At 41.7% G+C, this 12,921-nt stretch overlaps 1 protein-coding gene across 1 annotated transcript in view; it reads left to right on the top strand.

The window, feature by feature from the left end:
* Positions 1–12,057, top strand: part of PHF11 (PHD finger protein 11) — a gene marked incomplete at its 3' end in the record, with an annotated part of 28,129 nt that extends 16,072 nt beyond the window's left edge. The window contains exons 5-10 of the mRNA XM_080689458.1: positions 6,257–6,324; positions 6,369–6,445; positions 7,217–7,283; positions 7,895–8,026; positions 9,960–10,031; positions 11,903–12,057. Of these exons, the coding sequence (XP_080545584.1) occupies positions 6,257–6,324; positions 6,369–6,445; positions 7,217–7,283; positions 7,895–8,026; positions 9,960–10,031; positions 11,903–12,057 (571 nt within the window). The remainder of the gene's footprint in view (positions 1–6,256; positions 6,325–6,368; positions 6,446–7,216; positions 7,284–7,894; positions 8,027–9,959; positions 10,032–11,902) is intronic.
* Positions 12,058–12,921: the final 864 nt, after the last annotated feature.

Below are 12,921 nucleotides of genomic sequence, written 5' to 3'. Positions count from 1 at the left end.
CAGAGCCAGGAAGGAGCCTATGTTCTAAAACAGCGTGGGCAGGCCTGCCACTAAAAGAAGTTTGCAAAATAACTTTATATCTGATTTTCAGTACGTTCCATAGGTTTTTGTTGCTTGAGACATTAGAAAGGAAATGTGTAAATATGTTAATTTTGTACTTACACTTTTTATATTCAATTTGCTTAGAAACTCAAGGGTTATAATATTCTCAGAGTTTCACTTTTATGATTTACCTTTGCAAAGGGTTTATTTTTTAGGACTCTTACAGTGACCTTAAACATAAGATCAAACAAAAAGGAGTTAAGTCCCTGCTATGTCAAAGTTTGGGGAAAAAAATACTGACCATCCATTAAAACTAATGAGTTAAGGCAATGAAAATTTTTTTCTATTATTTTAGCAAGTTACAGGTGAACTTTTGAGCATTTTACTTGAACATTGAGGTACCTATTATACAAGAGAAGACTGAAATACAGACCGAATCTCAGAGAAGTTATCACCTGGGGGAGGCCCAGAAAGGCCAATCTGAACAGAAACACAGGGACCTGAGCAGGAAGGTATTTACGTTCAAGGAGTGTGTCCTTGAGTTGTTGACAAAGGGATAGGTAGGGGCATGGGGCTCATCCTGATATTCTCTACATTTTTCTTTTTCTTTTTTTTTTTTTTTTTGGTGGTACTGGGGTTCCTGGAAGCCCTTCTACCTCTGGGCTACACTCCCAGACCTATTTTATATTTTTTTATTTATAAACAGGGTCTCCTAAGCCAGCGCGCGCGGCTGGCTTCGAACCTGCATGATCCTCCTGTCTCTGCCTCCCAAGCGCGGGGATTACAAGCATGCGCCACCACGCCTGGCCCTTCTCTACATTTTTCTATGTTTAAAACTATGTACTTGGCAAATAAAAGCACTCAGAGATACTAGAACCTAAAAGGGGGGGGATTAAACTGGTGGCAAGGCTGCGAGTTGGTAGAAGACGGAGAATGTCATATACACACTCCCCTAGGTGAGGAGGGGGCTGCAGCCTGGCCTCCACCCCCAAAGGAAAAGAAGGTGAATAAAGCAGGGCTGAGACAGGAAAGGCTGGACAGAAAATGGGCTGCAGCCTGGCGTGGTGGTGCACACTTGTAATCCCAGTACTTGGGGGCAGAGACAGGAGGATCAGGGTTCATGGACAGCCTCAGGACTTAGCTAGGTCTTCTGCAACTTAGTGAGGCTCTGTTTCAAAATACAATAAAAAATAGATCTCGGGGGTAGAATGTCCCTGGGTTCCATCCCCAGTACCGAAAAAATGAAAATGTGCTGTGCAGTTCCATAACACTCACACGCTTCCGGTCAGCTGGCTTGCTGGGCTGCCTTTCTCTCTGGAGGACACTGATCTACTTCTAAGGTCTTTGTAGGTCAGATTTAAAAACTGGTGAAAATACTTATTGACTTTGAAAACTGTTTCTTTTCCCCAAAATTAGTACACATTTTTTTTTTTTTTTTTTTGCTATATATTGTGAAAAGCAATCTGTGTAGTCCAACAGAGATCTGCATGTCTTAGAAGATGTCTGATCTTCAGGTATCTTTATGTAGTCAAGTACCCCTAGCCACTGTATATGAATTAGTACTGTTTAAAACCTGTAGTCAGTACTCCGAGAACACGATGATGGTTCTCAGGCACAGAAGGCATAGACGACATCTGGTAGCCTTAACCGCACTGATACGGGTCAGTGTATTACACAGGTTTAAAAAGGATTTTCTGCCGGGCGTGGTGGCGCACGCTTGTAATCCCAGCATTCAGAGGCTGAGACCTGGGGATCGCAGTTTGCGGACAGCCTCAGCTACTTAGTGAGGCCCTCTGCAACTTAGTGAGACCCTGTTTCAAAATAAAGAATGAAAAATAGGGCAGAGGGTGTAGTTCAGAGGTAAAATGCCTCTGGGTTCCATCCCCAGACCTGCAAAAAAAAAAAAAAAAAAAAAGGATTTTCTTTTAAAATAAATATTAAAAGGGTAGCCATTATGAAAAACAGGTAAGTACTTTTTAAATCACAAAAATAGACAATATTTGAAAGCTGTTTGTTAAAATATATAATGATTCCTCAAAATTGTGTACTTTCAGGGTGCTATGCCAACAACATGCTCCCAAATCTCCGGTCAGCACACAGAGTGGTAAGTTTCTAAAACTTTGTATCTCAGGTTTAAAGAAAGCTAACATTTAGGTAAAACATGGGACACTCTGATTTACTAGCCTCATTGAATTAAAATACGAATTTTTTAGCCAATTCCTTGTGTATTGTATGATATAATTAACTAGTTTTTCTTTTTGGTGAACTAGACCTTTCTCTCCTGCCACATGGTATCTTCCATTCTTACACTACCAATGAGACCAAACTAAGACATTATAAAAAGCTTTCACTTTCTAGGCGTGGTGGCACACACCTATAATCCCAGTACTTAGGAGGATGAGACAGGAGGATCACAGAATCAAGGCCAGCTTCAGAAATTTAGTGAGATCCTGTTTCAGAATAAAAGGGCTTGGAGGTAGAATGCCCCTGGGTTCAATCCTCAGGACCAAAAAAAAAGAAAGCTTTAACTTTTGTGACAGCTTCTCTTCTATAGGAATATTAGAATTTTTAGTGGATAAAATCAATAACATGCCACATACTCCATGAATGAAAATTTCCTAAGAATGAGTGTGTGGTTAGCATTTCATCTTAAGGTGAGCAGATCCTGGCCAACCTGGAGTAATGGGATGCACATTCTTTCACAAGTGCCCTCAGTGCTCTCCCAGAGCACTGACTGTGGAAGGCTCGCTACCACCTGGACTCAGGATCTCTTTGGAAAGACTTGGTTCTGTGTTGTGCCAACTGCATTTTATAATGATAATAGCATTTGCTGAACATATTGCTACCCCCCCCCTCTTTTTGGTACTTGGAGGTTGAACCCAAGGGCCCTCTGTCTCCAAGCTACACACCAGCCCCTTTTATTCTTTTTTTTTTTTAAAGCAGTTCTAAGTTGCTGAGGCTGTCCTTGAACTTCTTGGGATCCACCTGTCTTGGTTTCCCAGGTACTGGGATCATGTGTGCACCAACACGCCTGGCTCACTCCTTACCCTTTTAATTCATCAGAAAATACCATGAAGAAGATTGCTCTCAATTTGTGTTTGTTGACAGGGAAAGATAATATATTTAGTTTTAAAAAGAAGATTATAAGCCAAGCATGGTGGCGCACACTCGTAATCCCCGCCCTTGGGAGGCTGAGACAGGAGGATCGCGCAGGTTCAAAGCCAGCCTCAGCTGGCTTAAGAGACCCTGTTTCCAAATAAAATATAAAATAAGCCTGAGAGTGTAGCCCGGAGGTAGAAGGCCCCTGGGTTCCATCCCCAGTACTACAAAAGAAAAAAGAAGAAAAAAAAAAAACAGATTATATAGATGTGCAAATAAGGTGACCTAACTGAGGGGAAATGGGGGGATCCCTAATGCACATGATGGCCATTCAAACATATCAAAGTCAATCACTAAGCTGAACATGAGGAGGAGGGAGAGGAGGGATGGGCTGGGAAGTGGGGAAGGGCTAAATGAGTGGTGTGTGCATGCGTGCCTCTACCATCTTGTATTCCATTAAGATGTATGACTACAATGCACCAATAAAAAAAAAAACTTTTTTGTGTGGTCCTGGGGATGGAACCCAGGGGCATTCTACCTTCTAGTTACACCCCCAGCCCTATTTTTTATTCTTTGAAACAGGGTCTTACTGAGTTGCAAAGGGCTTCGTAGCTGAGGCTGTCCACAAACTGTGATCCTCCTGTCTCAGCCTCCCAAATGCTGGGAATTATAAGCGTGTGCCACCACACCCAGCTTAATAAAATTGTTTTTTAAAAAAGCAGATTATATTGGGTTGAAATACAGCTCAGTGGAGGAATTTATGCTTATTAGCATGGCCAAGGCCCTGAGTTCCATCCCTAACACCACCAAATAAAACAGATTTTAACAATGCTAAAATGAATCTTTCACTGTAGAAAACTATTATTTCTTTTGAAATCTTCCACAAATTTTCTTTGTGTAAACATACCTACTATTTTTCTTTTCACATGCTGTATCTTAAAGATCCTTCCACATCAGCACAAGTAGAATATCTCATTTTTAAGAGGCTGCATCATATTTCATTGCATAGCTCTAACACAATTGAACTATTCTCTGCTTGGCTGACATTTAGATTTCAGTTTTCTTGGGTTTTTTTTTTTAGTACTGGGGATGGAGCCCTGGGGCTTTCTACCTCCAGGCTCTACCCCAAGACCTTTTTTATATTTTACTTGGAAACAGGGTCTCACTAGGTTGCTGAGAACCTCACTAAATTTCTGAGAGCCCCACTAAGTGGCTGAGGGTGGCTTCAAACCTGTGCAATCCTCCTGTCTCAGCCTCCCAAGTACTGGAATTACAAGTGTGCGACACCACGCCTGGTTTAGATTTTCAGTTTTCTATTACATTTAATACTGTGATTTACTGTTCTCCATACATCTTTGTTCCTTTATATTAAGTATGTTAACTAAAATTGCTGGGTCAAGCCAGGCATGGTGGCGCATGCTTGTAATCCCAGCATTTGGGAGGCTAAGACAGGAGGATAAAGGTTCGCGGCCAGCCTCAGCTACTTAGTGAGGCCCTTTGCAACTCAGTGAGACCCTGTTTCAAAATAAAGAATAAATCAGGAAGCTGAGACTGGAGGATTGCAGTTCGCAGACAGCCTCAGCTACTTAGTGAGTTTCAAAATAAAGAATAAAAAATAGGGCTAGGAGTGTAGCCTGGAGGTACAATGATCCTGGGTTCCATCCCCAGTACTGCAAAAAATATTAATAATAATAATAATAATAATAATAATAATAATAATATAGAGAATAAAAAGATAGGGCTGGTGGTGTATTTCGGAAGTACATTGTCCCTGAGTTCCATCACCAGTACCACAAAAAAAAAAAAAAAAAAGTTGCCGGGTCAAAGAATATAAGCAGTGAAACTCTGGAGAGATTTTGGCTAATTATCTTCCTGAGAGGCTGCGTCAGCAATACAGTTACCCAGATCTCTGTCAACATTATATATCAAACTTCTTATCTTCATTAGTCTGATATGTGAAAAGTACTGAAATTGATTGCATGTCCATATCTTGTCACCAATTATTTTTCCTATGATCCAATTTCTTCAGTTTTCTATTCAGTGAACCCTCTCCCTGGAGTTTGCTGTTCACCATTTTTCTACTCAATTACTTATTGACATATAAGTTTTTTTGTATTTTAAAAATTAGTCCACTGGCCGGGCGTGGTAGCGCACGCTTGTAATCCCCGCGCTTGGGAGGCAGAGACAGGAAGATCGCGCAGGTTCGAAGCCAGCTGCGCGCGCTGGTTTAGGAGACCCTGTTTCCAAATAAAAATGTAAAAATAGGTCTGGGAGTGTAGCCCGGAGGTAGAAGGGCTTCCAGGAACCCCAGTACCACCAAAAAAAAAAAAAAAAAAAAATTAGTCCACTATCGCCAGGCGTGGTGGCACACTCTTGTAATCCCCGCGCTTAGGAGACGGAGACGGGATCGCACAGATTCAAAGCCAGCCACGCTGGCTTAAAAGACTCTGTTTCCAAATAAAAATATAAAAATAGGTCTGAGAGTGTAGCCCGGAGGTAGAAGGGCTTCCAGGAACCCCAGTACCACCACCACCAAAAAAAAATTGGCCCACTATCATGTTCCTCTTTTTGAGTGGGTATGGTTCTGTGGATTTAACCCAGGGTATTCTACCTCTGAGCTAAATCTCCAACCCTTTATATTTTGAAACAGGTCTCACTAGATTGCTTAGAGTCTCTGTTTGAGGCTGGTCTTGAGCCTGCGTTCCTATCTCACCCTCCCAAGTCCTGTTATTACAGGCATATGTTACCAGGCCTACCTCTCATATTCCTGTTTTTTGCCATGTCTTTTGACTTGGAAAAAAATTTTGGAGCCCGGCGTGGTGGCACACGCTTGTAATCCTAGCATTATGGAGGCTGAGACAGGAGGATCATGGTTCGCGGACAGCCTCAGCTACTTAGTGAGGCCCTTTGCAACTCAGTGAGACTCTGTTTGAAAATAAAGAATAAAAATTAGGGCTGGGGGTGTATCTCAAAGGTAGAATGCCCTTGGGTTCCATCCCCAGCACTGAAAAAACAGGGGGGAAAAAACTTTTGGCATATAAGAATTTTAGATGTAATGTAGCCAAACATTCTTGTTCTTTATGTATTCTGACTTTTAAGTGATTTGTATTTTTAGCTGGTTTTCCAAGAGTGAAAAGAAAAAGAAGAGGAAAGAAACGTCTCTCCACAGGCATTCATGTACCGGTAATTTGACTTAATTTTCTTATAGCTTTAAATTCTTCATACAGTATCTTTAAGCCATTCTGAATTTCAGGTGAAATGTACTTTGCAGATCTTTGGAATGGATAGCATTTTAATGAGATCAGTAAGGAGAAGCCAGAAGTGCCATTATTCCCACCGGTCCTGTGAAGCATCCCTAGCACCAAGCTAGTGAGCGTGTGATCCTACAGGGTGCAGCGGAGCATCCTTACCCACCAGAGATTTTCCAGCCCCGTGACCCACCCTGACTTCATCTGTAACACTCACAATTTTTTGGATTATTGTCTCTAAATTGTGTGAAATATTTAGGAAATTAAAAACTGTATTTACATCAGCTCAGATAAGTTAACAACAGCAAGCTCTACTCCTTGCTGTTTATTCGAGATGTTTCTCAAGCCAGACCCAGTAGTTTATCCCTGCAACATCGGCTACTCAGGAGGCTAAGGTGGGGGAATTGCTTAAGCCCAGGAGTTTGAGTCCATCCCAGGCAACATAAAATAGCAAGGTATGGTGGTGCGCACCTGTAATCCCAGTACTTGAGAGGCTGAGATAGGAGGATCAAAGGTTCTAGGACAGCCTCAGAAACTCAGTGAGACTTTCAGCAACCTAGTGAGACCCTGTTTCCAAACAAAAAAATAAAAAAGGGCTGGGGATGAAGCTCAGAGGTAGAACGCCCCTGGGTTCGATCCCCTGTACCACAGGGGGAAAAAAAAAGAAAAGAAACAAGCAAGAGAGATGTTTCTCAAACACATGAGTATGAGGCATGGTTTTCCCCATAGGCGTGCCATTTAATTACACAGAGCAGATTAATTTTATGTAGTACTAAATGCCTACAGTAAAGCCAGTGTAAGGTAATCTTGATTTTCTCTCCTTCTAGCCTTCTGAGACAATAACATTCAACAGATTTGTAAAACCACTGAAGGAGGAGTACAGCTGCCGCACAGGTTTGCTCTTGTTACAGTTCTACCAGACATGGTCTCTAGTGTTCATAAAAATGTTGACCATGTGTTTCAAAGTTGGCACCCCACTTTAGTCTTCATTCTTACAGACTTCTAGTAATCAATGAGTATCTTTGTCAAAACTATCCACCCCAGTAGAACCCAACAATATCAAAGTAACTTGGATTGGAATGGCCCATTGCATCTCAGTGTTAAAATAGACTTCTTAAGAAGCTAGGCTTGCCTGAGCTCCCGTGATGCGCCAGCCGACACCATGACAGTTACAGCTTTCTGTTCTTTTCCATAATGACTCACAGTAACTGACAGGAACAGATGGGCTATCATCTTAAGGGTTTGAAAATCAATTTTAGAAAATCCACTTAATTTATAATTATAAGCAGAGAAATGCTTTATTTTGCTTTTAATAACAGCTTGGTTTCAGAAAGAAAAGATGAGGTATGATTAAACTGCGGTGAAAGGCAAAGGTATTGTGTTTCTTTATCAACTTGTCCACCACTAGGCAGAATCCACCCCATGATAAAAATAGCCACAAAGTGAGATGAGCAGCTGCCCTAAGACAAACTATTTCCTTCTGAAGTTTTCTTTCTTATTTTTAGATGCAGCTGTGAAAATTCCTTTTCTTAAGAAATGTAAGGAAGCGGGACTTCTTAATGACTTATTTGAAGAAATATTAGACAAACTTCATTTGATTCAAGAAAGACTCATGGATGACAGTATTTCAGAATCAGGTGCTGAAAGAGCCTTAATTTCTATTTATTTATTTATTTATTTATTTATTTTATTTATTTATTTTTTGGTGGAAGCCCTTCTACCTCCGGGCTACACTCCCAGACCAATTTTATACTTTTTAATTTTTGGAACCAGAGTCTCTTAAGCCAGTGCAGCTGGCTTTGAAGCTGTGCGATCCTCCTGTCTCCGCCTCCCAAGCGCAGGGATTACAAGTGTGCACCACCATGCCCGGCAAAGAGCCTTAATTTCTAACTGTGGAGACTTCTCACACACCTAGATGTAAAACAAACAAAAAAAATTCTAAAGGAGCCAGGCATGGTGGTGCACGCTTGTAATCCCAGCATTCGGGAGGCTGAGACCGGAGGATCCCTGTTCGCGGACAGCCTCAACTACTCAGTGAGGCCCTTTGCAATTTAGTGAGAGCCTGTTTCAAAATAAAGAATAAAAATAGGGTAGGGGGTATAGCTTGGAGTTAGAATGCCTCTGGATTCCATCCCAGACCTGCAAAAAAAAAAAAAAAAAAAAAAAAAAAAATCTAAAGGAAAAATAAGACACATTCTCTTTACTATTTTTTCACTCTTATAACAGTCATTGTGCCATCTACTACAAATCAACAGGATTCAGATAATTCACAAACTCAGCGGTCACAAATGCCCCAAATGGTGATGTGTTCCCCAGAGGTGCACAATGAGTCGGCCACATGGAGCCGGATGTCTGCGCCCCTGCATTGCTCAGGCCTGACAAGCCATAGATTCAGTTGATGGGACTCAAATTGCTTTGTGTGTGTGGTACTGGGGATTAAACCTGGGAGCATTTGCCCTCGAGCTATACCCCCAGTCCTATTTTTAATTTTGAAACAGGGTCTTGCTAGGTTGCTGAGAGTCTATTTGCTGAGGCTGTCCTCGAACCTGCGATCCTCGTCTCAGCCTCCCAAGTACTGGGATTAAGGCATGTGTCACCACATCCACCTTCAAATTCCTTCTTAATAAACCATGTGTTGCCGGGTGTGGTGGCGCACCCTTGTAATCCCAGCATTCGAGAGGCTGAGACTAGAGGATCACAGTTCGTGGATAGCCTCGGCTACTTAGGCCCTCTGCAACTTATTGAGACTGTTTCAAAATAAAAAGAATAAAAAATAGGGCAGGGGGTGTAGGTCGGAGGTTGAATGCCCCTGGGTTCCATCCCCAGACCCATTAAATAAATAAATAAATGAATAAACCATGTGTCAAGTAATGTTAAGTTTAATATATCAAATGAATTTTAATGTATGGACCAGTGTTTGGTTTAAATATGACTCTACTAGTTTGTTTCATAATGAACTCTTTAGGAAGCTGAAGTTCCACTTCTAACATGCAAGTATATCATTGTTTAGCCCTGTTATGGCCTGTAGTATGAGTTTACAAACCTTTTGTCCTTACTTTACAAGGGAAAATTCGACAGTCTGTGTTGTAGGCAACCCATGCAAAATATATATTCATTTGAAAGATTATATTCTACAGGACATCTAGATGTGGCATACACTTGTAATCCCAGTATGTGAGAGGCTGAGACGGGAGACTCACAGGTTCAAGGCCAGCTTTAGCAACACCTCATTTCAAAAAAGACCAAAAAAAAAAACATTCTATAGGACAACCCCAAAAAGTAAAATTAATAAACATTTCCAAAGCATTAATTCTTTTGCTTATTTTCTATAGCCAGAGCACTTCTCAAAGTCAGCTAAGGGCTTGTTCAAACACGAAGCTGCCCCGCCCCTGGCTCTGATCCTCCAGGCTCCCCACCGCTGGTGCTACAGCGCCAGGTGCAGTGTGTCTACTGCTCAGGTTCCAAAGCTGATGACTGCTCTGCTTACTCTTCCCTGTTTCAGGTTATTTTCTGAGGTGTTACTGCCTATATAAATTATTTAAAATACTGAAAATGCTGTTCTTTCTCCAGACTATGAAGAAATTGGGACTTCACTTTTTGACTGTAGACTCTTTGAAGACACATTTGCAAGTTTTCAAGCAGGTATATCAGTTATAAAATAGCCAAACAGTATATAGCTCCAGAACATTTATAGAATGAAATAGGATGGTGTCTGTAGGTGGTAAGAATGTTTTAGAAGAACGCTGTCTTATTAAATGAAAAAAGCCCACTACAACCAGTATTTCACAAAGAAAAGTTGTAAACACACACATATATAGAAAGACTGCACAAGTGGAAGCCACAGTTACTTATAGATGGTTGGTTATAGTGATTTCTGTTATATATTCTCTTAATGCAGTATTTTCCAAATTTCATATATATATATATGAAATAGGGGTTGGGGGTGTGGCTCAGAGATAGAATGTCCCTGGGTTCAGTCTCCAGTACTGCAAAAATAAATAAATTGCCAGGTGTGGTGGCAAATACTTCTGTATATAAACAAACTGTTTCCAAAATTGGAGGAAACTTTCTGCAGCTTGCCTTCCCTCACACCGTAAGACACGTAAAAGTTTCAGTTCTCCCAACCTCTAATCTCCAGACCTGATCTGTTAGGGGCATTGTGGCCACTTCTAAGTGAATCAGAAATGAGTAAGAACAGCCAATACATCTTTGTACAGGGAACTCTGGGCTGGGTAGGTTGGGCAGAAAGAGACGACCCTTCTGTATTATGTTAACAGTGTGCCGAGTGTTACTTTCAGCACTAGGTACGTGGTCAGGCTAAATTTCCATTCACTGATTCTGACCTGAATTGCATCAAAGCTGCACACACACTGGGCAGTGTGCACCCTAGCTTCCAGGTGGGAGTGGATCACCAGAGCCACAGAATCTGCTGTTCAGAGCTCTTCTCCACACTGAACAGTACAGCTCTCTGTGCTCTATATTTACTGCTTATCAGTACTTATCTGTTAGCAAATGGTATTAAAACAATAGGTTTCCCCTGTGGGAGGAACAGTTCATGTCCCTGCCTCGACATATACAATTCAAATAGAAATGTATAGCAGAACCAAATTGAGAAAGTCGTGTAGCAATACATTTACTTATAATCAGCAAAAAAAAGATATTTAGAAATCTATCCAAAATACTGTATCTTTTAACAGTTTAAGGATGTCTGCTAATAGAAGTACTCCTGTTTTTCTTTTAAAGCAACCTTTAAACTCTAAAAAGCTTTATTTTATAGAAGACTTTCATCTATATTGTTTCACATGAAAGTTACACATGTGAAACATATCCCACAGGGTGGAATAGTGTAGTGCTTGGGGTGCAGGGCACCAGGAGGCATCTGGAAAGGCCTGAGAACCAGCTTAAAGGCTCTGCCTCTGACACTATTGTTGACACTTCATTTACTCCAACATTTACATACAGTTATTCTGAAGATTATACATGTATTCCAAAGTATCTTCTTTAAAGTATCTTCTTTAAAGTAAAGATAGATTCTAAAGTATCTTCTTGCTAAGTTTCCACAGTAAAAGTCTTATATTTGCAAGTAAAACAAAAGCCTTTATGTAACATTAAAAATTGCATGCACTTTTAGGAAAAGAGTTGCCTTTATCCCTGATATTCCAGCCACATTCTCTCTCCAATGATCAGATCCCAGCAAATGGCAGATATGTGTATATAGCGTGGTTACACAGCTGCGGTGTCCGAGTTCTCAGAGACAGAGGACTTGTTCTGCCATAAGTGCATCCAAAATCTTAGACAGACTTACGACTGTACGTGTGGTAAATGCAAAACTCCCATCCTGAATCAGGAGAAACGGGTATAAACGAACCAGTTTCTGCTCACAAGACTCTAGAGTTTCTATTTGAGCCACAAGCATTGTGGGCTATGTACTTGCAAGTGAAAGGGGCTAGAAACAGTATGCTCTTTCTAACAAAAATCACCGAATAATCTCAAGTACTTTATTCTTTTCAAAGCAATAGAGAACAAAATTCATGAATCTGAAGAAAGACGGCAGCAGCTGAAGGAAAAGATTGAGCTACTTCAGGACTTAAGACAGACCTTGTGCTCTTTTCAAGAAAACAGAGACCTCAAGTCAAGTTCTACTTCACTATCCTCCCTGTCTTCCTAAGGATCCCCACTTCCTGAGCCAGGACCAGGGGAAACTGCACGCCGGCCCTGCCGCTCCAGGCTGAGCCTCCCTCGGGCCGTGACCTGCAGCCCCACCAGCTCATACGTGTTCTTGCTGAGTGACGTTTCATGCCTGACTTGGTTGTTTCTTACCTCCATCATCTCACTTCGATTTCTTCTCTAATAAAATGTTTGTCAGGTCTGCTGAATAAATTGGATTATGCCGTCCATCTCTCCTATCCTCTGCACTTGAAATCTTGCGGGTGTCTTCCTGCTGGTGCACAAACCCCCCCCACACACACACACACACTCCGGCAGGTCTAAGTTGATTCCAGGAACACCAAGGGCTCCCCTCCCAGGGTCTCCCCTCCACCTTCCTCCGTTGGCCTCCTGAGAGGTTCCCACTTACTCCATGCGAGGTGCGTTTCCTTCGGGTCACTTCTCTGTGTGCCTGGCCGGCTCTCCTACCACAGCGCGAGCTCTGCCAGCAGAAGCACGCTGCTCCTGGAGCTTATCACTGCACCTGGTTTGGGCTGACAGCTGCGCTTTGCTCAGTCTCACATCCCAAATGCTTAGCATGCGCAGAAAGACTGGTTCCAGCCTATAATGGGCCTCAGATATAATAAACTTGAATGTACTACTTTACTCATACTAAATTTACCTGCCTTTGTGTCAGTCTGCTTCTTAAAAATTTCAACCAAGCTGGGTGTGGTGGCTCACACTTGTAATCCCAGTACTTGGGAGGCTGAGACAGGAGCATCCAGGTTCCTGGCCAGCCTCGGTTACTCCGTGAGGTCCTCCATAACGCAGTAAAACCCTTTTTTCAAAATAAGGAATAAACAAATAGGGCTGGCAGTGTAACTTG

The sequence above is a fragment of the Muscardinus avellanarius genome (assembly GCF_963383645.1).
Source record: "Muscardinus avellanarius genome assembly, chromosome: 2".
Taxonomy (NCBI): domain Eukaryota; kingdom Metazoa; phylum Chordata; class Mammalia; order Rodentia; family Gliridae; genus Muscardinus; species Muscardinus avellanarius.
This window is presented reverse-complemented; position numbering and strand designations above follow the sequence as displayed.